Source organism: Cherax quadricarinatus, chromosome 60, assembly GCF_038502225.1.
Source record: "Cherax quadricarinatus isolate ZL_2023a chromosome 60, ASM3850222v1, whole genome shotgun sequence".
In the NCBI taxonomy this organism is placed as follows: domain Eukaryota; kingdom Metazoa; phylum Arthropoda; class Malacostraca; order Decapoda; family Parastacidae; genus Cherax; species Cherax quadricarinatus.
The window spans coordinates 10,477,644-10,504,614 of NC_091351.1; the positions used below are offsets into that span (position 1 = coordinate 10,477,644).

Genomic DNA, 26,971 nt, shown 5'->3' on the forward strand with positions numbered 1-26,971 from the left:
TTAAACTCACCATGTAATCTGCATCGCAGATAAATGGATAAAGTATAAGAGAATCACACACCATGTGTTGGTGCCCATGACCACACCAAACTGTTGTTGTTGTTGTTAAGGGCCCCTAGAGGTGGTGCAGTATTATCCTGCTGCTGCTCCTCACAGGACCAGTATCACTACAATCTCCCCCTTCTAAAATATCAGAGACAGTAATCTCCCAAACTGTTAGGTGGGCGACGTACACGTCCCGACCTTCGTAGCCCTTGAGCCTCTTCACCAGGTTCGGTATTTTCCAGCGGGGTTTGATTAACTGCTGGAGCAGAATCCTCTATTTCCATAGGGGTAGTCTCAAGGGGCTTTCCAGGAGAAAACGAAGCATCTTTCACATCTATTGGTGTATCTTGAGATTCCACACTAATAGGGATTTCAACTGGGGCTAAATGTCTTGTAGATACTGTAGTCTCTTCACCATTTTGGTAGCGAATGTGGGCGTAATGTGGATTAGCTTGCAGGAGCTCTACCTCTTCCACTAAAGGATCCGTCTTGTTCATCCTACGGTGACTCTTCAGGAGAACGGGTCCAGGATGACATAACCAAGTGGGCACGGAGGCTCCCGTAGAGGAACGACGTGAATAGTTGAGGAGTCTTTCATGAGGGGTTGCATTAGTAGCTGTGCACAGCAGTGATCTAATAGAGTGAAGAGCATCCGGTAGGACAGTTTGCCAGTGTTGAACAGGTAGATTGCGCGACTTTAATGTCATTGTAACTGCCTTCCATATAGTACCATTGAACCGCTCCACTTGACCATTGCCTTGAGGGTTGTAGCTTGTTGTTCTGCTGCAGGCAATACCTTTGCTAGCCAAAAACTCCTGAAGTTCGTTACTCATGAACGAGGATCCCCTGTCTGAATGGATATAAGCTGGCATACCAAAAAATAGAGAACAACTGTGAAAGACAACTAATAACAGTTGAAGCAGCCATATTTGCACAGGGGAATACAAAGGGAAACCTTGAATATTCATCTACTATGTTAAGGAAATACCTATTCTGATTTGTGCTTGGTAGAGGTCCTTTGAAATCTATATTCAATCTTTCGAAAGGCTGGGTGGATTTTATGAGATGAGTCTTCTCTGGCTGATGAAAGTTTGGCTTGCACTCTGCACATACTCTGCATGCTCTGATCACTTGTCGCACATCTTCCACTGAGTAGGGCATGTTCTTTGATTTGACAAAATGATACAGGCGTGTAACTCCTGGGTGACACAAAGCCTTGTGGAGAGATGAGTGATTGCAAATCATGACATGCTGCTCCACAGTGGGACCTAGAGAATGCATCAGGTGAGATGTTCTCTTGACCCGGTCGGTACAGGATATCAAAGTCATAACACGATAGTTCCATCCTCCAGCGTAATATCTTGTCATTCTTTATCCTACTTTTGTGCCTCTTGTCGAACATATACATCACGGACCGTTGGTCAGTCCTTATGGTGAAATGTCTACCAGTTAAATAATGCCTCCAGTGGCGAACTGCTTCTATGATGGCCTGGGCTTCCTTTTCTACAGCAGCATAACATTTCTCTGATCCTTGAAAAGTTCTCGAAAAGAAGGCTACTGGTCGTCCTGCCTGAGATAAGACTGCAGCAATGGCAATGTCAGATGCATCCGTTTCCACTTCGAATGGTAGGGACTCATCAATGGCTTGAACTACTGAGTTTTCAATGTCCTGTTTGAGAGTATGGAAAGCGGCTTCTGCTTCCTTTGTCACAGGAAATGTGGTAGCACTCAATGGGCGGACTTTACTTGAATAGTTGTAGATCCATTGTGAGTAATAAGCAAAGAGACCAAGAGTTCTTCGGAGTGACTTTTTGTCTTGAGGCATTGGAAGTTCCCGTAGAGGTCGTAGTCGTTCAGGGTCTGGGAATATTGAACCTCCTTCCACTACATAACCAAGGATGCTAAGCCTTTTAGTTGAAAAAGTGCACTTTTCCTCATTGTAACTGATATTTTTCTTCTTGGCGGCTTCCAAAAACTTATCAAGGTTTGCATCATGTTCCTCCTGGGTCTTGCCACAAATGGTAACATTATCTAAATACGCGTAAGTTCCCATGAGTTGCTCTTCCTGAATGAGTGAATCCATAATTCGTTGGAAGCAGGCTACCTCATTGGTGACTCCAAAAGGGACTCTGGTAAACTGATACAGGCCATCACTAGCCTGAAATGCTGTGTATGGTTTATCTTCATTCCTTATAGGGACTTGATGATAGGCACTCTGCAGATCAATTGTGCTAAACACGTAGTACTGAGCAATTTTGTTCACTGTATCGTCAATTCGAGGTAGAGGGTACCCATCAAGAAGTGTAAATTTGTTGATTGTCTCAGAGTAATCGATAGCCAGTCTCCGTTTCCTATAACCATCTTTAACAACAACAACCTGTGCACGCCAAGGAGAATCACTCGGTTCTATAATACCCTCCTTCAGCAGCCTCTGAGTTTCTTTCTCAATGAACATCCGATCCTCATAAGAATAGCGGCGTGACTTAGCTGATATAGGATGGCAATCCGCGGTAAGATTTGCAAACAGCTTTGGTGGGTCTACCCTTAAAGTGCTAAGTCCACAGACAACAAGAGGAGGCAGTTCACCTCCATATGTTAAGGTGACACTACCATGCAGCTTCTGAAAGTCCTGACCAAGGATAACATCAGAGCACAGTTGTGGCAGAATAGCTAAATGTACATCTTGATAATCCTTTCCATTAACTCTGAGATTTACCTTACAAAACCCTAAGGTCTGAATAGAGAGAGATGTTGATGCCATGGAAACGGTACCTGATGAGTGATGTAGAGTCAAGGAGAGCCGTTTAACTAAGTCAAGGTTGATGAAACTCTCTGAGCTGCCACTATCAATAAGACCATCTACTTCTGTTCCTTTGATGAATACTTTCACAACTGCCTTTGACAGTGAATTTGGAGTAGCCGCAGAAGTCACTGTTGCTAGAGTCGCCTGATCACTGGAATGTGTGGAGGCACTAGCTCTTGTTGATGCATTAGCACGACATACTTTCGCAAAGTGACCTTTCTTGTGGCATTTATGGCACATTGCTTCACGAGCAGGACACTTTGGACGTGGATGTCTTGAAAAACCACAAAAGAAACACACCGTACCTGCTGCTGCTGTCACTGAGGCAGGTTCCACAGTAACTTCATTGCAAGAGTCTTGGTCAGGAATTGCAGCACTTACCACTCGAGAAGGCTGAGCGGTACTGTATACTTCAGAATTCTTCTGGGCTGAATCTAGAGCTCTTGCCTGGTCAAAGGCAGCGGCTAAGTCGAGAGTTTTATTCTCCAATAAACGCTGCCTTATTATTGGTGATTGCAGGCCACTGATAAAAGCATCCCTGATGGACTCTTCACAATACTGAGCAGCTGTCACTGCTTGGAAGTGACAGTCCTTACCTAAGATTTTCAGTGCTTGAAAGTATTCCTCTAAGGACTCATCAATCTGCTGGCGGCGAGTTGCAAGGCGATAGCGTGCAAAGATTTCATTTGTATGTTTAATATACTGAGACTTGAGGGTTTTGATAGCATCTTCGTAGGTATTACACTCAGAAATAGCCTCATATATCTTAGGTGACACAAAATTGATGAGCAGACTTAGTTTATCTAGATCTTCTTTAGGAAGGGCTCCCAAGAAGTTTTCGAAAGTCTTAAACCAGTGCTTCCATTCCTGAGCAGCCGTTGATAAGCTGGGGTCACAGTCTAGCCTCTCAGGTTTCAGTAAACGCTCCATGTTGTGATGTAGTCTAGCGCAGGATCACCACCAGGTAGCCCAGGATTCTATGTTCAATAAATTGTTGTGATAGAAACACAGGCCTTATCTCTAGGCTTTATTGAACATAGAATCTTCATAGTACTTCTGCAACAACAAAATATAATGACTAGTACATCTAATAATGGCTTCTACAGGGATGGTGATGTCTTGCATATGTCAAGAGAAAAGTTATAACTACAGGCCACATATTTAAACTCACCATGTAATCTGCATCGCAGATAAATGGATAAAGTATAAGAGAATCACACACCATGTGTTGGTGCCCATGACCACACCAAACTGTTGTTGTTGTTGTTAAGGGCCCCTAGAGGTGGTGCAGTATTATCCTGCTGCTGCTCCTCACAGGACCAGTATCACTACACCCAGGCACTTCGGTCAGACTAATACTAATTCTTAGGATATTTTGATATAGGTCATATTTGAGCAGTACATTTGAACATAATATTAGGTATGTAATTAGATACATGGTGAAGGTCGGTCTTGGGGTCAATCATGGGACCTATGAACCACCCTAGTTTAATGATCTAGACAACTTTTGAATGAATATATATTTTTTCCCATATTTTTTATTAACATACTGGACATTTCCCACCAAGGCAGGGTGGCCCGAAAAAGAATAACTTTCGTCATCATTCATTCCATCTCTGTCTTGCCAGACATGTGCCACTAGCATGTGGTGCATGCAGTTAGAGATGTTGTTATACACCCGCTGCTCAGTTTAATATTATATCATAACTTATGATGAAAGTTTATTTTAGCTATCATCTCGGGATTCCCGTGTGGAAGAGCTTGAGCAGCAGCTGGAGCAGCTGAGCCATGCACACGCTGCTAGTGAGCTGGATGTCTTGGCTGCCTCACCAATCACGGCACTTCATTCCTCCATCACAGCTCTAACTGTAGCTCTTAAGGTCAGTAGTCTGAAGAATACATATTTTTTTTTATTAATCATGCTGATTAAAGTCACACCAATCATTATAAAATGTAGCAGAAGTGGAGCAGAAAATTAACTTCCAGTCAGCTTAAGTTATTGTATGTGCAAATTCAAATTCTTTATTTCGTTTCTGCAGTATACAGATAATGTAACTTACGTGTAATAAAATATTATTACGCGCAAAAGAAGGCCACTAGCATGTGGTTCATTTGTTGAAGAGAATTTTAATGGAAGCTATTAGTATTCTTTTAGTAAGTACACTCTTTTTTCAGATGATTGCAAGATGGATTCATAGAAAATTAATTACACCCAACTCACATTTCTTTAATAATATACTGTACCTCTATACAAACTGTGACATTTAATAAAGTACATAAATAATAATAATATTTATATCTACAAGTACATGTACAAGGTATACAGGCCTGATGTACTGTTTAATTATTTTAATTAAAGTATACATGTATATGGAAAAGATAAGGAAGCTTTTTATGGAACTAGCCATATGGGCAACAATTGGCCACAATTTCAAATTGCAAAAAAAAGCAGTGCAGAAATGGTAGTACAGTACTATTTCAGATGTGGTAGATAGCTGGAATATACTCTGCAGCTGATAGTATGGAACTCAACCACTTGCAACTAAAATATTCATCAGGGAGAAGCGTTGAACCCATAAAGGTCATGAAACTATAAATACTGCTGTAAAGGTCATACCATTGTAACTGTAGCTATAATTACTCTGGCAACTACAGATATTCAAATACATGTGTACCCTTTTAGAATAGGTTTTTATTCTTATTTTCAGAATTGTGAAACGTGTAATGCAAGTCAGAGTGGAACCCTAACAGAGGTAACACATCAGCTGGGTGCACTGGTTGAGCTTGTGGAGGGTCAGCCAAACTCTCCAGTCTTGGAGGAGATTACTTCTGATGTTGATGAGGAATATGTATCAGGTTAGAACCTCAGTACTTGATATAATTGTCCTTTAACAATGTTGTATTTGAACAGTATTTTATTCCTCTTCATCACTGCAGCTACTACCACCTAAACCAGCACCATATGCTCCTCATTTACCACCATCACTACCACCTCCATCACCACATGCTCCTCATCTACCGTCATTACCACTACCACCACCTCCATCACTTCTTTCATTGCCATGCACACACAAAAACATAATTATTTAAAATATAAAACTGGGATAAATGTTTAAAATCAATTTCCTGATATACATACTGTTGGAGTGTGAGCAGGGTAATATTTAGTGAAGGGATTCAGGGAAACCGGTTATTTTCATATAGTCGGACTTGAGTCCTGGAAATGGGAAGTACAATGCCTGCACTTTAAAGGAGGGGTTTGGGATATTGGCAGTTTGGAGGGATATGTTGTGTATCTTTATACGTATATGCTTCTAAACTGTTGTATTCTGAGTACCTCTGCAAAAACAGTGATAATGTGCGAGTGTGGTGAAAGTGTTGAATGATGATGAAAGTATTTTCTTTTTGGGGATTTTCTTTCTTTTTTGGGTCACCCTGCCTCGGTGGGAGACGGCCGACTTGTTGAAAAAAAAAAAAAAAAAAAAAAACATACTGTACTTTCCTTTGTACACTTGCTTTATTATCTTTGGCAAGCTTAATGCAACTATCAGTCCCTCATTACGATTTCATGAGTCATCAGTCCCTCAGTACATTCTTAGGGAAATAATATACATTCCATTTTTTTTTTGGGGGGGGGGGGGTTGAGAATGGCAATCCTTATAGTCATATTCTTTTTTACAGAATCGTATGACGCAGACACAGCAGAAAACTTGGCCAACGAAGCCACTACGACCCCCCCTCCTAACCCCGCCGAGGAGGGGCTAAGGGAACAATTGAGCGGGGATGCTGTCAATTGCTTCACTGGAGGGAAATTCCAAAGGGATGCCCGCCGGAGAAGTAGAAGGCGACTGGAGGAGCACAGCAGAAGGCTAGTGCATCCTCAGGGCTCTTCCACAATTTTGGAGGAGCTGGAGGAGAAAGTACGCGAGCTGGAGGAGGCTGTTAGCCGCAAAGAGGAGGAACTCCGCCTGGCTGACACCGAGGCGTGTGAGCTCAACAGTCAGTTACAGTCTCGTGATGTAGCCCTCGCTCAAAAAGTAAGTTATCAATTACATCTTGATGTTGACAAAGTAATTGATTTATTTACCTGTAAAATTACAAGTGTACCTATATGTACTTCTCTCATGATAAATATGAGGAGCAAAATTATAGTATAGTAGACAACAAATAAAATCACTTAACATGCACATTGTGTAATGTTTATAATCAGAATTAATTTATTAAACTGTTCTGTATTTAAAATAGGCTGAGTTTTCTTGGTATAATATGGGTTCTTTTTCAGCAAATTGCTAATATTTGAAAAGTAAATGGAATAGAGTATTTTATAGTATTTTTCTTTCAATACACTGGCCATATCCCACTGAGGTGGGTGGCCTAAAAGGAAAAACAAAAGTTTCATGTTTTACATTTATTAATATATATACAGGAGAATGGGTTACTAGCCCCTTGCTCCCGGCATTTTAGTCGCCTCTTACAACATGCTTGGCTTACGGAGGAAGAATTCTGTTCCACTTCCCCACGGGGGCAAGAGGAAATAAACAAGAACAAGAACTAGTAAGAAAATAGAAGAAAACCCAGAGGGGTGTGTATATATATGCTTGTACATGTACATGGAAATGGGAAGTACAATGCCTGCACTTTAAAGGAGGGGTTTGGGATATTGGCAGTTTGGAGGGACATGTGTATCTTTATATGTGTATGCTTCTAGACTGTTGTATTCTGAGCACCTCTGCAAAAACAGTGATAATGTGCGAGTGTGGTGAAAGTGTTGAATGATGATGAAAGTATTTTCTTTTTGGGGATTTTCTTTCTTTTTTTTTGGGTCACCCTGCCTCGGTGGGAGACGGCCGACTTGTTGAAAAAAAAAAAAAACATGTAAGTGTAGTGTGACGTAAGTGTAAGTAGAAGTAGGAAGACGTACCTGAAATCTTGCATGTTTATGAGACAGAAAAAGGACACCAGCAATCCTACCATCATGTAAAACAATTACAGGCTTTCGTTTTACACTCACTTGGCAGGACGGTAGTACATCCGTGAGCGGTTGCTGTCTACCAACCTACTACCTAGATTGTATAGTATTATATACATGTAATGGAAATTAAGAGGTGTGAGGTCTGGGTATTGTATCTAATTTTGTCATATTAATAGGGTGAAGAGGTGGAGCATCTGAATGCCATCTTGGCCAGCCTTCGGCAACAGCTGGTACACACTATGGAGGATGCCGAGCGTACACGGCTCTCCTTGCAGGCCAAACACAAGGTATGACCTGTCATTTTTTTTAATGGATTTGCAATTGTTTAAAAACCTGTGTAAATTATAGTCATCAAATTATTTTCATGCTAATGAACACTATACTTTAATCTTTAATCTAGAAATTTTAATTGCAGTTTTTATTACACACTGCAAACTATGATAGAATTTGTGCATTGTAGGTTGACCTGGAGGAGTTAACAAGACGAGTGGAGCGGCTGACGGAAAAAGCTGAACACTTGGCTTGCCGGGGCCAACTTAAGGACTCTATTATCTCCACACTTGCCTCACAGATACGTGCAATCCTCAGGTATTTGAAGGAAATAATTGAATTGAACAAATTAGGCTTATAGTACTTTGTTTTATACTAATACAGAATCATTCTAAGAATTAGTATATATTATGCACAAAAAAACAAATTATTTTTGAAGGGATTTCTAACTTTGAAATTTAATGTGTTTTAGAAAGAGGGTGAGGAAAAACTTTCGGAGAAAATATTGAATTGATTTTTAAACTTGTGTTTGCTTTGCATTTTTTCAGTGTTGAGTTCTCTTCACACTCTAGTTTCCCTCAGGAATGCTATGTGAAGAGTGGCAGTGCAGGTGAGCCTGTAACATAATTTTATAAATAATCCATGAACCATTATTTGACAGATCGGGCAACATGGGCGTAGTAATCAATCAGCTGCGCCGGCTAGGTGAGGTTGGCCAGAGTGACCAGTCAGCAGGTAACAGCAGTACAGATCAAAATCTGCCTACTGCTACCCCACTGCCTGCTGTGCCAGACTTTGATGTTAACACTGTCTGCTCATTCCTCAACCAACCGAATGAGGTAAAACTATATGAGTGTTCAGTTTATTTATTTTTTAATGACTGAAGTGTAACAAAAAGTTGTCTATATTCAGTAATAACCCACATGGAGACAAACTCAGGAGATTGATTGACATGTATATTTCGACTCCCTTCTGTCTTTATATATTTTTATTCTAATCATGGGAAGCACTAAGCCTATAGAAGTTATCAAGGGAATGGAAAGTGATCAGGTATGATCCGAGGAAAGAGGGATAGCTTCTGTTCCTTGGATCAAGTGCCCCTCACTTTCATCAAGGCTCTTTTACCCTTTTTAAGAGTCGATTGAATTATATTTATTTTCATGTTAGGTAGTTGGAACATTGGAGTTTGTTAATGAAACTCATCATTGAAAATATCCTCCATGATTTTATTGCTTTTTAAAGACAATCATTCTTGTTCAATTTAAAGACAGTCATCCTTATTCAACTCACTTGTACGTCCTTCACAACCATTGTGTTAATTCGTAACCTCTGTATTATATAAATTTCATGAACGTTTAGTATTCATTAGGAAGTTAAATATTTATATTAATGTAAAGTTCAAATAATTTTTGCTAATTTCTGCTGTACTTTTTACTACTAATTGAACATCTATATTACTTATATTACAAGACTGGTTACAGCTATATTTAAATACCTTGTAGAATCTTAACTTTTAGCAATAACATGGGAGAGGTAAACTAAGTTATATACTATTCTTATGGTCAAAATCATAATTACTGTAAACTTGGAGTCAGTTTCATGCAAGTGAGATAGGCCTACTAATATATGTGTACTGCTAATTTTAATGAGGGGGTTGCCATGATAGACAAAATTAATCAGTTTTCTAATGAAAGATCCAGCTTGCAGGTAATGGTTATTTTGTCAGGAACATTTTGGTGGCTAATTAACCTGGTACAGGGAAAGCATTAAATTTTTAACACCTGTCAGACACTAAATTATGCATGGTTCTTAACTGAGGAATGTTTCAATACATTAGTGCTTGTGATAAAATGCACACAGAAATGTTCACAAAATCTTTTCTAGTCAATAGGCATATTTAAGATAACCTCGGTACAATGGCCTAATAGTGGGAAGAGGGTTCCCTTATAATGAAGCACCTTTACCTGCCCATGAATTTGATCTCTTATGTCTGAAATCAGTTATATAGGGGTTTGTTATACCGAGGTTTTACTTCATATTTATTTAAAAGTACTGTTGGTTATAGAAAAGGCTTCATAGGGATGTATAATAAATAAGCTTACAAGTGGTGACAGAAATTTATTTATAATGTTAGGTTAGTTTACAGTTGCTTCCTCATAAGACAGGCTAGTCATTATTGGCGAGTCAGAGTTTAGAAAGTCCATCACGATAAAATGCCCTTTATTTTCAGGACATCAGTATCTAAAAAAAAATGCATTTAAAAACGAATTTGGTGATAACCTGAGCTGGGATAGTGCCACTTCTGTTGGAAGGTTAATTTTATTTTGATACAGAAGGTGGACAACTCCAGATGTGTCTTAGCAGATCAAGCAGTTGCATTTTTTCAGTATTTTACTGTGGGGTTCTTTATTTATGCAAGATTTGGCTCTTAATTATTTTAATGCACTTCAGTGTATCAGTTTTATATAAATATTCTTTAAGTAACTGCAATGCAGGCTGCTTGATTGTGGTATAGACATTTGAAGAGTCACCTTTCGTAGTGTGTGGAGAGTTAAATAGTAGAATAAATAACAATAACATATAATTTTGATATGTCTTGAATTTGGTGTCATTTGCAAATATATATTTCATAGAGTAATGGCAAGAGCAGTTCTATCAAGTATTCTTAGACATAGGAAATTACAAAGTACTGTATAATTCTATATTGTGTATAATGAGCAAATTGTTAAAATCAGAGCATGAATCCAGAAAAATTGTCAATAGCAAAATTCATCAGTGTGGGCATGACCTGACATTGCCAGTAGTGTGTGCCCGCGTTACTTGAGGAGTCTGTCCTAACCATCTTCCACTGACTGTCACTCTAGTACAAAGTTTAATATTCCTAACTTGCTTTCAGAATATTCAAATAAATTGCCAAGTATGGAGAGACAGTAGACCAATTTTTCAGTTGTCTGCTTGTCTTTGTACTATGGTATTTATTTATCTCCTGACTGCATACTGAAAATATGTACTATTCTAGATATTTTGATATCTTGGTGTTGGGTTTTGGTATTTTTACTGAACATAGTGAGAAATTAAGCAACTAACATATTAGAGCTGCACTTTCACAAGATGCTTATATTAGATTCAGTGGCTTATGAAATGGTCTTCTTATGCATGGAACCTGCTCATTTCTGCAATGATTTATTTATTATAGCAGTATGGTACACAGTGTCTAACATATCATTATTTTGTAAACATTACTTTTGCAGTACTCTGAAATTGAAATTACTGTATTATCATTATGAATTTCTATTGTTCAGTGGACCTAGTCTGCCTGTATATCACTCGAGTAAAGTTGTCAAATAATCATAGTTTACTGTTATATCACTACCACAATATAGTCTGTTTTTTCTTGTTAAAATTCTAGTGCATAATTTCCACAATCCTTGTGCCTTTTTTTCATGGCTTAAGCATCTTTCAATTATTCTTCTAAGACTGATGCAATAAACATAGCTTTTCAGACATTTACATTGTTCTCTCTTCTTACCCTCCAGATGGCTTCCATGTCTCAATCTGCTATCTTGAATGGGATGAAGCCATCTAGTCCCGTGACCCACAAGTCTGACCTCTCACTAGCTCCTTCTCATAATGGGTTGGGGTCTTCTAGTCACGTGACCTTCCAAGGCTCTCCTTCACTGGCTCAGAGAAGAAAGTCCCGCATACCACGATATTTGCCCTCTTCTGTGCACAGTGTAAAGCCTGCACCTAAACCCATGCCCGAGGTCAAACCTGTGCCAGCGCACGTACAAACTTTAAAACTGCCAGTTGTTTGTGTGCAAGTGGCCAAGCCAGTGCCACAAACTGAGCCACTGGGAAAGACCATATCAAAATCTGAATTATTAGTAGAGCCTGTATCAGTGCCATGGCAAACAGCTAAGTCTGCACCGGTGCCTTTTCAGGAAGTAAAATCCACTCCACTAAATGCTACATGTGCAATCAAGCCCGTGGCGACCTCTACTCCAGCAAAACCCATGGGCAGAAAGGTTGACCATTTCTTGCTGTTCCCTCTTAATTCCTGAACACTGTAATAATGCTCTTGCTTATTGATGTCTTTTAAATGCAACTTATTTTCTGATGTGTGTTTTAGTTTTCTGTACGAGTGTCTGCATATTTTATACAGTATACAAATATTTAAAGAGGCTTTGAGTTTTAGGAGCTTGAGCTCCCAGCAAGCTTGTGTGAGCATATTAGATAGAAGCAAAGGAAGACAAGTGTTTTTTAATGGATGAGGGTAGAGGAGTGTGAGCAAAGTTACTTTTATGAAGGGATTCAGGGGAAACCAGTTAGCCGGACTCGAGTCCTAGAGGTGGGAAGGGCAGCACCTGCACTTGGAAGGAAGGGTGGGGATGTCAGATTGTGATATCAGCATTCATCTAGAATGAATGATGGTGAATGTGTTTTCTTTGGGTCACCCTGCTTTTGCAGATGGCTGTTGAGGTAAAATATATACATTTACATATAGTACTGCTTAATTTCAAGAAACGTCTTTAATAATAGTATAAGAATGGTTTTTTTTTTAAGTTTCTTGTAGGATGTCATAACCTGAATAAAGTTGTAACACTTGCCAAGTTTGCCATTGCTTTTTTCAATATCTTTTTTAAATATATTATGATGATTTGTATAAAGGATGTTAAAACTAGGAATCAGTAGCAATTTTATTGATGTAATAGTAAGAATTTTATAGAAATGTCTTCTTAGATATTAGTTTTACATTTATACAAAAATTGTTCCAAAGTAATCAGTGGTGATGCTTTCATTTTGATGTAAAACTCGTATATATTTTAGGACTCGACCAGAAGAGACCGACCAGCAAGATTCCTCTCGGATGCTCGCAAGATCAAGCGCATGGTGGTAAGTATTAAAATATGAACTCGAATAACATTTGTTATTGCAAGATTGTGAGTGAATACAATAACTTGTTTAAAAGAAAATGTAAAGCTCATAGTCTATTGATCAGTTTTATGGAAATTTTATTTACCAAGCAAGGACCAAAAGCTGTGAATTCTTATAATGATAATACTTCATTTCTATGAGTATGCAAATACAGTAATGTAAATACATGGGTAGATACAAGAGTAAAAAAGCAGGCACAAAAAAAAACAGGAAGTCTGGCATTTTGGGCAACTAATCGTAAGGGCTTACAAACTACTAAAGAACTAGATGTACCATTGTGTAGGTCTTCTTGTGTAGTTCAGTAGTCATACATTCAACAAGAAAGGTAGCTAAGGAGAAACTGATCAATTAAAGAACATTGTCACATTTAAAGTGGCTGTGTTCTTCAGTTTTATGACCTGATTGAATAGAGATAATGAAATCACTGCAAGTTACTTAAATTACTATTCAAATCTAATGGGACAGTAAATGTTGCCAATTTTATATGGGATTTGAAGGAAGGCTGGAAGAACAGGCCTCTTCAAGGGGGGCTCCTTGGCGTGGTGAAGAGGCTCTTGGTCTGAGGAATTAGCCCTGTCGGTCTTCTTCCTCAGACCGAACCTAATTACCCCCCATTCTCCCCTCCCCTATCCCATCCTCCCCATCCTCCCCTTTTTCCATTCCTCCTCCTCCTCCTCACCCCTCCCTTTTGCCCTTCCTCTTTTTAGCCTTCGTGATTTCTCCCACAGGCGCGCTAGTTCCTAGGTAGGGGAAAGGACACCGGGGTCCATCCCATTCCGTTGAGGTTTCTTGGCGGTGGCGTAGTTTGCCGTGGAATCTGGATTGCCTAGGGATGTCCCGATCCCTCTCCGGTATCCCGGAGTAGCTTTGGGTGTCTTTTGGGCGACGGGTGTATCTCTGGAAGCCACCTTTCGGATTCCGGGGGTGGTGGCTGAAGGAGGTATGCTTTGTGGCGGATATCCGGCCGCCCTCTCTTTTGTCCACCGAGGTAGCTCGGCAGATGTGAGGTTGCTATCCCAGATTGCTGGTTTACTGGCATGAAGGGTAGGGTATGGCACGGGTTCCATGCTGCATCTGCGCTACTAGCGGTGTCGAGTCCTCTTGGGCGCGGAGGGAGATTTCTGGCCCTTTCATTCCTCCTAGGAACTATCCCTCCCCGGTCCCCCCTTTTTTTTTTCTTTTTTTATTTTTATTTTCTTTTCTTCTTTCTTTTTTTTTCTTAAAAACAAAAAGAAAGAAGTAACCTAACCATGGCAGCCCTAGTCCATGAACCTGGTACCCCCGGGCCCCTTCTTGATACCGCACCCCGTTCTGACCCCGCCTCGTCTTTGGACCACTCTTCAGACATTCCTCATGCCTCTGTACCTATTGCCGGTGCTGTTTCCTCACCCGCTTCAGGTACTGAGGCCTCGACTGACTCCTTCGATTTATCAGACCTTCGCTCTCCTCTGACTATGCTTCCGGCCTCTCCCTCTACGGTGCAGCAATTTTCAAATCGCCGACCCGTTCCACGTCGGACCAACTCTGGTCCCACGCCTAAACGTCAACGACAATTACCTGCTGATGATACTTCTCCACCTTCACCTTCTCGTTCTTCTCAGAAACGATCGACACGTCCTTCACTACCTTTCCACGCTCAGTTTCAGACTGAACAGTGGACTAAATTCTTCACTTTACGACCAACTTCCTCTACTGCCTATCTTTCTGACCATAGTATTGGCAAGGCACTCCTACGCCATGTTGGTAAAGATATTTCTTTTCATGCTCTTAAGAGCGGTACGCGCATCATTACCGTACAGAATGCTACCCAGGCTCGTGAGCTCTCTCGTCTTTCCCATATAGATACTGTTCCTGTCACCCTTGAAAAACATCATTCCCTCAATTCTTGTAGTGGTACCGTTATTCTGCCCCATACCATAGTTCAACAAAATTTCCAGACATGTGGCACCGACATTCTAGAACAGCTGGAACTCCAAGATCTCCCAATCCTCAAGGTAGACACTTACGTTCTTCCTGCTCGTGGGCGGAGACGATACCCTAGCAATGTGGCTCGTTTAACTTTTGACAGCCGAGAACTCCCATCCTCCGTTTATATAGCAGGACATCGGTTACAAGTTCGAAAGGTGATCCCTACACCACAACAGTGTAGAAATTGCTGGCGATTTGGCCATCCAGCGAAATATTGCAGATCTATCGCCGAATGCCCAGTCTGTGGTGCCGATGACCATTCTAATACGTCTTGCAATCGATCTCCCTCTTGCCTTAACTGTCATGAGGCTCACCCTTCGTACTCTCGCCGTTGTCAGGTCTATTTAAACGAGCGGGAAATCCGTTACCTCAAAGAGACAGAAGGTCTCCCTTATGCCATGGCAGTTTCTCATCTCCGCCTCCAAGGGAGACTCCCACGTGTTTCTTATTCCCGTGTTTCAAAACGTCCCCCCACTTCTGGTATCCCATCTTCTACACCCACCTCTGTGGTTACCTCTCCCATAATCACTCCTGTATCTAATCCTTTTGCTGTCCTCGGCTCAGACGTCCCTACTTCAACACCTCAGTCTAATCTCGCTTCTTCGAGTTCTCTCTTACAAGCCTCAGTATCGACGAGACCTCGTACGACACCTCTTCCCAATCGTCCCTCTACTTCTCAAAAGTCAAGAAAAGGTCCGGTAACACCTCCTACCCATCTTCCACCTCCTCATTTTACCCTCCCTGTCTCTGTCCCTAGTTCTTCCCCTCTCACTGGCTCAGTTACAAGTGCAGAGGTTCACCCTCCTCCTCGTAATGTACCTTCCTCCCCTGTTCCCTCCCAAGTTCCTTCCTCTTCTGCCACCTCCCAGGTTCCTGTCTCTTCTGTCCCCTGCCACGCTTCTCCAGTTCCCTCCACCCTTTCGCCCCCCCCTACCTTGGTACAGTCCAATACAGTTCCAATCTTTACTCATCCTCCCCCTACCATTCCCAATATTGTCTCCCATACGACGTCTCTGAATTCCGAAACACTTGAAGCAATCTCTGAATATATTGCAGAGACCAAACCATCAATGGACACTGATCCACCTTCCGCTCTTTCTCTCTCCTCTGCTCCATCTGCGCAACTCCTTTCTTCACAGCGCACCGTTCCTTCGCTGCTTGAACATTTTCCACTGCCTCCGCATGTGGACTTTTCTAACCCTTCTAGTCCGTAGGAACCCTTACCTGCGGATTTCAAGTATCTTTATCATTGCCAATCATGGCCTTTTTACAGTGGAATATACGCGGCCTCAGGGGTAATCGGGGTGAGCTTCAGATGTTACTCTCCCAGTTTGCCCCTGTTGGTGTTTGCTTACAGGAACCAAAATTACACTCTGCTGTTATTTCTCACATCTCAGGCTATAATTTATTGTATTCTTCAGATCCTTTTCCTGATGGGACCTTTAATGAAAGTGCCCTTCTTCTCCGCACTGATATTCCGTACCATCAGCTATTTATTCATACTTCGCTGCATTACACAGCAGCCCGTATCCACTTACATAGGTGGTATACGCTCTGTTCTTTATATCTCTCTCCTTCTCGGGCATTATCTATTCCGGATTTTGCCTTCCTTGTTTCGTCATTACCGCCACCGATTCTGTTACTTGGTGATTTTAATGCCCACCATTTCCTCTGGGGAGGGTCTCACTGTGATTCCCGTGGAATTCAGTTAGAGGCTTTTCTTGCCACCCACCCCCTCCATGTTTTAAATACAGGTACTCACACCCATTTTGATCCTCGGACTCATACTCTCTCTTGCATCGATCTCTCAGTTTGCTCTTCCTCCGCCGCATTAGACTTTACTTGGTCTGTTCTCCCGGACTTGCATGACAGTGATCATTTCCCAATCATTCTTACTTCCCCTTCATATACGCCACCTCTTCGCACCCCACGCTGGCAATTTAATCGGGCAAATTGGAACCTTTACTCACACCTGACTGTTTTTAAAGAGGTTCCTTCTTCGTCCTCCATCGATGAGCTTTTACACCTCTTCTCGTCCTCCGTTTTCACCGCAGCTTCTCATTCTATACCCCAAACTTCGGGCAGGCATTCTCAGAAATGCGTGCCTTGGTGGTCTCCTGCTTGTGCTCGTGCAGTACGTTTGAAACGCGCTGCATGGGGCAGGTACCGGTACAATAGAACCACAGAGCGACTCCTTGATTTTAAACAGAAGCGTGCGATCGCTCGCCGTGTCATCCGTGACGCTAAACGCACTTGCTGGCGAGATTATGTCTCCACCATCACCTCTGCTTCCTCTATGAGTGCAGTCTGGAAAAAAGTACGAAAACTGAGTGGTAAATATTCTCCTGACCCGGCTCCTGTTCTGCGGGTTGCCGGTGTTGATATAGCAAACCCACTAGATGTTGCCAATGAAATTGGCAATCATCTGGTCCGTATTTCTCAGGGACTCCATCTATGCCCCTCATTTCTTTCCTCAAAGTCTGCCAGAGAGTTAGCACCCTTGGACTTTTCTTCTCTCAGAGAAGAACAGTATAATGTGCCTTTTACACTTCAAGAACTGGAGGCAACACTCTCAGCTTGTCGATCATCGGCAGCTGGGCCCGACGACATTCATATTCGTATGCTACAACATTTACATCAGTCAGCCCTTGCAGTCCTATTACGCCTTTACAATCTTATTTGGTCACAAGGAGTTCTTCCACAGCTGTGGAAATCCGCCATTGTTCTCCCTTTCCGCAAACCAGGCACTACGGGACATGAAACCTCCCACTATCGTCCCATTGCTCTTACCAGTGCAGTTTGCAAAGTAATGGAACGTCTAGTAAATAGACGTTTAGTGTGGTATTTAGAGACACACAACAGTCTCTCCACTCGTCAATATGGCTTTCGTAAGGGACGTTCTACCATAGACCCCTTACTGCGCTTGGATACGTATGTTCGTAATGCCTTTGCGAATAACCACTCAGTTATTGCCATATTTTTTGACCTTGAGAAGGCATATGACACAACTTGGAGGTATAATATTTTAGCCCAAGCCCACTCCTTAGGCCTTCGAGGCAATCTACCATCCTTCCTTAAGAACTTTTTAACTGACAGGCATTTCCGTGTTCGGGTTAATAATGTGCTCTCCCCGGACTTTGTCCAAGCTGAAGGTGTCCCCCAGGGATGTGTTCTGAGCACAACACTTTTTCTCCTTGCTATTAATGATTTGGCCTCTAGTCTTCCATCAAATATTTGGTCATCACTCTATGTTGATGACTTCGCTATTGCCTGTGCAGGCGCTGACTGTCACCTCCTTACAGTTTCTCTCCAGCATGCAGTCGACCGTGTTTCCAATTGGGCCACCACACATGGGTTTAAATTTTCCAGCACTAAAACCCACCAAATCACTTTCACTAGACGCTCTGTCATCTCTGATCATCCTTTGTACCTCTATGGCTCACGTATCCCTGAACGTGATACAGTCAAGTTTCTGGGCCTCCTCTTTGATCGTAGGTTATCCTGGAAACCTCACATTACCTCTCTGAAGGCAACTTGTCACAGCCGGCTGAACCTTCTTAAAACCCTTGCTCATCTTTCGTGGGGAGCTGATCGTCGAACCCTCCTTCACCTACATTCCACCCTTATTTTATCGAAACTTGATTATGGTGACCAGATCTATTCAGCGGCATCTCCTGCTACTCTCTCTAGCCTTAACCCCATTCATCACCAAGGATTACGTTTATGCCTTGGTGCTTTTCGCTCTTCCCCTGTCGAAAGCCTCTATGCAGAAGCGAACGTTCCATCCTTATCCGATCGCCGTGATGCCCATTGCCTGCGCTACTATGTACGCTCTCATGATCTCCGCAATCCTTCCATTTATAGAATGGTCACTGATATTAGTAGACATTCTTTATTTGTTCGCCGCCCCTGCTTACTCCGTCCCTTCTCTCTTCGCCTTCATTCGCTCTTGTCTTCTCTTCAACTACCACCTTTCTATGTACATGTAGCATCTCACTTTTCCCTACCCCCCTGGGAAGTTCCAGCTGTTCGAGTCTGTTCTTTCTCCCTCCCTTGCTCGAAAGCCCAACTGTCTACGGTCGCTTCCCGCTCTCTTTTTCTTGACCACTTTCACTCTCATTCTCATGCCATTGCTGTGTACACAGATGGCTCTAAGTCTTCTTACGGCGTAGGATTCGCAGCAGTGTTTCCGGACAGCGTCGTACAAGGGCATTTACTATCTTCAGCTAGTATTTTTACTGCTGAATTATATGCCATCCTTACAGCACTTATCCGTATTGCATCTATGCCTGTGTCATCATTTGTGGTTGTCTCAGACTCCCTTAGTGCTTTACAGGCTATACAAAAATTTGATACACCTCACCCCTTAGTCCTCCGTATCCAACTTTGGCTACGCCGCATCTTTACTAAGCATAAAGATATTGTTTTTTGTTGGGTCCCTGGTCATGTTGACGTACAGGGCAATGAACAGGCAGACACTGCTGCGCGGTCAGCAGTACATGACCTACCAGTTTCTTATAGAGGTATTCCATGTACGGACTATTTTGCTGTAATATCTTCCCACCTTCACACCCGTTGGCAACAACGTTGGTCTTCTATGCTCGGCAACAAACTTCAGTCTATTAAACCGAGTATAGGTTACTGGCCGTCTTCTTATCACCAGTGTCGAGGTTGGGAGACTACTCTCTCCCGTCTTCGCATTGGCCATACTCGTCTTACTCATGGAGAGGCGTCTTGCTCCTCTCTGTGAGAATTGCCAAGCTCCATTATCAGTCAGCCACATTCTGTTGGACTGCCCACTTTATCAACGAGCACGCAGAATTTACCTCTGTCGTCGTCTTCGCCCCGCTGCTCTCTCTTTACCTTCCCTTCTCGCTGATGGACCCACCTTTCATCCGGACTCTCTCATTGACTTTTTGACAACGACTGACTTACTTCACAAATTCTGATACTTTCAGCCCTTTCTACTTGTATCTCTTGCTACCCTCTACCCCCGTACTATCCCCTGCCCCGCTGTTTTCTGTAACCTGCTGATCATCCCCCCTCCCTTCTGCCATCCAATTCCCTTGCTTCCTTCCCTACCCTGCAGCGCTGTATAGCCCTTGTGGCTTAGCGCTTCTTTTTGATTATAATAATAATAATAATAATAATGGAAGAACAGGAACATAAGTGGGTGAAGATAGGTATTGTTTGACTAGTGAATTGCTGTCTGGATTCCAGCATCATTTTCTTCTCAAAAAAAAAAAAAAAAAAAAAAAAAAAAAAGTGTGAAAACACCATAATTTAATTTTTTGTTGAAAGACAGTTATATTAAAATACAGAACTCTCCTTATATAAGAGTAATGCTTAAAAATATAGAAATAAAAAACTAATAGAAAGTATGTACTGTATCTTAGAGTATTTTTACATTGCAAACTATACAATATTGTAATTGTATAAGTTAGATGAAATGTAACATTCAGCAAGTTTTAATATCAAGCTCTTACAGTGCAAAACAGCATTAGCATGGTTCAATATGTAATTATGAAGGATAAAACGGGTTAGGGAGCAGAGACACACCACATGAGCCTGTTTTAGGCCACTATGGTGGCATTTTTATTTAAAAGGGAAAGACACCAAACCTAGACTGGTACTTTAACCTTTCTGCCTTGACCCTAGCCATTAACGTTGCACATGGAATAACAATAAGAATTTTTGAAAGATTGGTGGTTTTACTTTATTATAATATGACAGAATATTTACTATATGTATTACATGCTATAACAGGGCTTACGAAATCGTAATGACACGATTGCAAACAAACCATACCACGGGTGGGATTTGAACCCGCGGTCTGGAGTTTTGAGACTCTCTGATCGTGGGTTCAAATTCCGCCCGTGGTATGGGTTTTTTTATGCTATAACAGATTGATACCTAGCCAGAATATTGGAGGAGGATTAAAAACAGACACCTAACTAGTGTTCCTAAATAAAAGCATTCCTAGTTTAAAATAAGATATACTCATGCAAGTGAGGATGTACTGTACCACTTTTCCTTAATTCCATGACCAGCCATGAGAGTGGCATGAGGTGTACTAGGATAGATCATTAATCCTTATGTACACATGTGCACACACACTATAATACATAATTGCTGCCATGAAGTGGCTAGTAAGTAACAAGTTCAATAGGTTTACATGGTGTTCCCTTTTCCTGAAGCTATATCAACCATTAACTAATTCATTGTACCTGTGGGAGGTTCATATTTGTGAGACTATTAAGCAATATTTTTAATAAGATAAATATGTCAGTACAGTATTTGAATGTACCAGCAAGTGGGGGGAAAATGATCTTAATACGTACCTACAAAAAATGGGGTAAAACAAAATAGAAACTTAAGTTAAAAACAGGGCAGGACATCACAGTTATGATTATAATAATAATTGAAACCTAAGTGTTAAACTCACAAGGGCCATACAGCACAGGTTTCCATAAAGCAAGTGAATTTATAGATCCACTTTAATTTTCAAGTAAATTGGTTAATCGCTTGGATGATCCTCCACTTAGGTTAAGCCATGTCATTAAAATATCATACTTAAAATGTTGTTGTAAAAATGAAGGGATGAACCTTGTATAAATTGCTGTGTTGAATGTTTATCAGTTGTTTTTATGGGTTTTTATTATGTTGTATACATAATTTTTTATAGCCATGACAATTGAGCGACTTTTTTTGGTCAAAATGCTTCATGTCACAACAATTACTAAAATGTACAACTTATACTATTCTCTTATTTCTTCTTTACAAAGACTGACACAACCCCACTAGATGCTGCTGTGGATTGTGCCTCAGCACCTGAATGGCGGGAACGATCTCCCTTGGGCAGCACATCGTCAGAAATAGAAGCGACGTGTGTGCCACGTCCACAAGAGCTTCATATTACACGCAGGGTTGGTGTAGATGGGGTGGTCATAGCATGGGCTCCACTAGACCATGACTGTGTAGCTGGGTTTCAGGTATGCTTTAAATATATAGTATAATTAATACTTCAACACAACTGTGCTGGTAGTTTAAGGATAATATCATTATTCAGAAGGCTGAGGAGTTGTTGAGGTGGTTAGGGCATTTAGAGAGGATGGAGAAAAATAGGATGACTAGGAGGGCATATAAATTGGGGTAGAGGGGAAGGGATAGGGAGTGTCCCAGGAAAAACTGGAGGCAAGGGTGAAGAAGGTTTTAAATACTAGGGATGGGGTGGGAGGGAATTGTACATCCAAGAAGCTTATGTGAGCATGTTAGGAGTAGAGGTGAGAGCTTATTATAATTTGATGTGCTATTGGAGTGTGAGGAAGGTAATATTTATGAAGGGTTTTAAGGAAATAAGTTAGCTGGCTAAGTCTGGAAAGTACAGTGCCTGCACTCTGAAGGAGAGATGGGAATGTTAAAGTTTGGAGGGGCATCTGAAATGTAATATCAGCATGCTTCTGGCATGACAGTGATTACTTAGTAATCAAAGTGTTTTTATCGTATTGTCAGGTCACAATGTGTTGGTAGGAAACCGTCAGATTGTTAAAAAAAAAATTACTCAACACAAACATATGTTCCCATTCATCATTCAAAAGTTTTAAAAAAATATACGCATATTTTTTTTAACACACTGGTTCTCTCCCTCCGAGGCAGGGTGACCCGAAAAAAGAACACTTTCACCATTACAAATTTGCACTATCAGCTTAGGCCATAGTTTATCTACCCCCTGCCTTGCATTGCCAAATAACTCTTGCAGGTCTAGTGTTTATAATCTAATAATTTTCATTAATACAGGGGAAAGTGCTGCCTATACATGTAGTGATTTTTCACCAGAGCTGTATCAATATTTTCTTTCATTATCAACACACACACAGTATATTACATACAAAAATTTATCACAGTGAAAGTGACAATCTTAGACTTTGTCAAGAAGAAATCTACATCATCTCATGAGGAGGATGCCAGAAATATTATGTTCAGGAGATAGGCAGGAGCCTTCAGTAACATATATAAGCGAACACCTAATTGAATTCAGCTGGGATGACCAATGCAATGCCTGCATCATCCATAGTGAAGGTCTAATTAAATGGCCTGGAGAGTGCTTTGATAGCTATCACCAATACAATCTTTATTATTTCATAACTATTAGCTATGTATGATAATCTCTGTAACTGTATATGTATATACCTGAATAAACTTAATTAAGCACTACAGTGGGTCTATTAGCCCATATCAGGTAATTCTCCCTCTTGCAGTCTGCACTGGTCCTGCCATTGATAACTACTTTACACCCTCAAAATATCCTAATACAGGAAGGCCCCACTTATACGGGGAGTTAGGTTTCAGGCTACTGCCAAAAAGTGGAACAAGCCTTTTTTCACTTTCAAATGCACACAAAAGCCTGATATGTTTACATATCATGTATTAAGTATGCAATAAAGGTAGGCCTAAAAAAAAAAGTGCACAAAGGCTGCAAACAGACTGAATAAAATTGCATCTGACGCCCAACTGTTGAAGACGTCAGGTCGAAAAAAGCCTGAAAAGCGGAACAGGCACCAAATAAATGAAAAAGGGATATAAAAAATATCAATGGAATGCCGTAAAGCAGGGCCCTCCTGTACAGCACATCTTTCACATTTACAATAATTATTGTATTTTATGCTGTAAATAGTATTTACAATTTTAAGTGACTTGGATAAGGCAGTATTTAGAGTAGGTACATGTATTTGATCTATTGCTGTTTCTACATTGTCTTCGACATTCATTTGCTTTTGAATTTACAGTCCTTCATATAATTTCTTAAAATCTCTTTTGGTACAGGTGCTAGTGGGTGGTCGAGTTGTACAGCATGTGAGATCTCCACATCGCACAAAGGCATTGGTAACTGGACTTCCATTAGCTGGTTCATTCACAATTGGCCTCGTCACAGTTGCGAGTGACGGCCGATGCTCCACACCAGTTATTGTTACCCAAGACCGGTCAAGAGTTTACCCGGGCAGGAGCATCGTACCGCGCCCTTTGCGCAGAAACACTCCTACCTCTCTGTGACCAGCTTGTCAGAAGTGCACCTGGGACCAGTCATCAGCCCTTCTTCATCCCCCGTCCATGACCTTGAATCTGTAAAGAGGGATATTGGTCAACTGCTATGAAAGGATTCTTTAAATAGGGGTTTTTGAAATGTTCTGGAATTATATACATTGTGGTCTACCATAATGTAAGTGCCTTTCTTTGCTAATAAGGTGAATTTCTTTCAATAAAAATAATTAAGTGCCTTTTAAATTAATGTTAAATACTCCTAAATACATATTACAGTACTTTATTTGGTTTCAGTTGTTTTTACATGCATAGAACCTCAAAACTTAAAGAAACCTTTTTTATGAAATAACTTTACTGTTACTCAGAATGTGAAAGCTAAGATAACCAGCAAACGTGAGAAAAGTCGATTTCTGTAAGTAACATTGAAGTTTAAGCAGTTTTCTGGTCGACTACCAACAATTGTTCACGCTCATTGTCCTGTCTTACCTCTGCATTTATCAAAAAGAAAATGTTTCATGTTAAGTCTTCCCACATAAGCAAGCCCTATGTATCAGTGGTGTGAAAGTGACATATCTGCAACTAACTGGATTGTGGTCTCTAAACCAGAATTACGGTTGGTCTGAAGTACCATAAATATGACTAACACAAGTACGTACTTGGATTTACCAATATGAGACAGACTGATTAAAGAGATTGTGGTTTTATATAACCTGATTTAAGAGATCGTGGTTTATAGTGTGTTAGTATTATATATACCATCTTAAGTTATTTTGAAATAGTTTTGCTAATATAATCTAAGTTGTGAGAAATAACTGGTCTTTTGCAATCTTGGACCTTATGAATTTTCATTGGCAGTGTTCTGGTAAGCTATTGGACAGATAAGGCAACCAGCAGTGTTAAAGAAGAGTTGATTTTGTTCTTTGGATGTAAAAAGAAACCAAATTTTTATCAGAGAGGTCCTCTTCAGGCTAGATTCTGTGACCCCCTGTGGGCTTAGCACTTCCCTCTGATTAAAATTTAGATCAGATCACTGTCAAAGTTAAATGTCAAGGGCCATGCTGGCAGTAATGACCAACATAATACAGTATTTTAGTCAGTTTAGCTGTTTGAAAAGATTTTGGTCTGGAGGAAGACTTTACACAATACTTTTCTTAACATGTGTAGACAAATGCTTCAATGATTGATTACCAGGTTACAAAAGATTACATGGTGAGAAATTTATGCCTGTTTTGAGGAATTTAATTAGTTTGCCCTTTAAGAACATGAAATCTTTGGGCATTTTCCTGGTTAGTATATTTCTAATTTCCAAACACTTATACATCATCATTGAAATGTTTCACCTGATCAACAGGCTTTATCAGTTGCATACAGAGGTGATTATAATTGTGGGGACAGAAGTGGAGGTAGTTTTATGGTAATGGATCCCTCAGTCTAGTTGGCCAAGAGACTGACTGTACTATCAAGGTTGAGGGACTGATCACCGTAGACAACCTCTCCACTTCTGTCTCCAGAATTTAATCCTCTAATCTGTATTTGACTGATAAAGACTGCTCGGCAAGCAAAACATTTTGTGAAAAAAGTTGTTGCACATGTCTTACTCATCAACTTGTTGGTATTGTATACCATTTATATGGTAAAAAATGAATGTACAAGTTGGACTCCAGACCAGATTGTGAAGCATGGTTATTTAAAAGTGTGTACGTGTGTGTGTGTGTTTGTTACAGTCAGTTTTTGGGCTTGTGGTTGTTTTCTCTTCCCGTGTTTACCTTTGTCTAAGTTTTCATACCATTGTAATCGTTTTTAACTTTTTCATATAATTTATTATATACATCTGGTATTTACAAGATAAATTTTAATCCCCCCAAAATGTAGGTCATTACTTTTTTTTTTTTACATAGCCTGTGCAGTCATCAAAATATTTGTGCAAATAAGCATGAAAACTACAAAAGTATTGTAAATAATTTGTATAGTGCCAAAGCAAAACAAATTTAAAGTGAATCAGAATTATAGTTTAATGGAAACTAATTTTTATTCATTGACCTGTAAATAGAATTTGTAATTGGCTAATTGTTATTCTAACCAAATATAAAACAAACTGATTTAAACTCTTTACTTTATCCTTAACCTTTAATACTTTTTTAAAAATCAGGGGAAAACACTAAATCCATAGGGGTCACATAACACCTGGGGAATGGGAGACATTCAGGTTTAGTTCAAGGAGATAAAAAGTGGAGTTTCTTAGAATAAAAGACCCTCGCCAGCATCAAGGTACCTGTAGCCAGGAGAGAGAGACTACAAATACTTTAAACTATAATGCTAGGAAAGGCTTTTAAATGAAATGAGGTAGTAAGAGCTCTTAGATTATGATATACTATAATTTACAATTATCATAAAAACACCATTGTGTAAAACAAGAGAATAGAGGAAGGTTGTAGTAAGGGTGAAGTTCAAGAGAAGGCTGGCCCTTGAAAGGTTAATACTCTTCTAAATGCTTCATTACAATGCTCTCGCCTACAGTGAGGCAAAAAGCCTATTTCTTGGATCATACCTGATTAATTACAGCTTATGGAAGACAATCACAAAGAAAAAGTATCACTGACAAGATCTACTACATAAAGTTCAGGAATAAGGCTAAAAAAATAAACTCAACTTATTCTGAATACAAATAATTGACACTTAAAGACATACCATCAATCACTCTCCCCACAAAGTACTACACACTAACACTGCATGTATTCTTAAACCTAACATACCTCTTTGACCCCCTTCCCCTCATTACCTGCACTCTCTCTAGCTTTACTTTCTCCCAGTAGCTGCTTATATCTTACCTTTCTTCTTTAGTTAACTTTACACTTCGTACTTCACTCATATTAATAACGTCTCCCAGTTGCCTATCTACCTCTTACTCCAATCTAAATGATCTGATTTATCTGTTGCTC

General features: G+C 40.5%; 1 protein-coding gene across 1 annotated transcript in view; it reads left to right on the forward strand.

The window, feature by feature from the left end:
- The window catches only part of LOC128694435 (uncharacterized), a 229,350-nt gene extending 203,213 nt beyond the window's left edge, over nt 1-26,137 (forward strand). The window contains exons 23-32 of the mRNA XM_070097923.1: nt 4,579-4,728; nt 5,557-5,704; nt 6,530-6,885; nt 7,997-8,107; nt 8,281-8,408; nt 8,752-8,929; nt 11,627-12,115; nt 12,918-12,983; nt 21,779-21,985; nt 23,817-26,137. Of these exons, the coding sequence (XP_069954024.1) occupies nt 4,579-4,728; nt 5,557-5,704; nt 6,530-6,885; nt 7,997-8,107; nt 8,281-8,408; nt 8,752-8,929; nt 11,627-12,115; nt 12,918-12,983; nt 21,779-21,985; nt 23,817-24,044 (2,061 nt within the window). The 3' untranslated portion in view covers nt 24,045-26,137. The remainder of the gene's footprint in view (nt 1-4,578; nt 4,729-5,556; nt 5,705-6,529; nt 6,886-7,996; nt 8,108-8,280; nt 8,409-8,751; nt 8,930-11,626; nt 12,116-12,917; nt 12,984-21,778; nt 21,986-23,816) is intronic.
- Nucleotides 26,138-26,971: the final 834 nt, after the last annotated feature.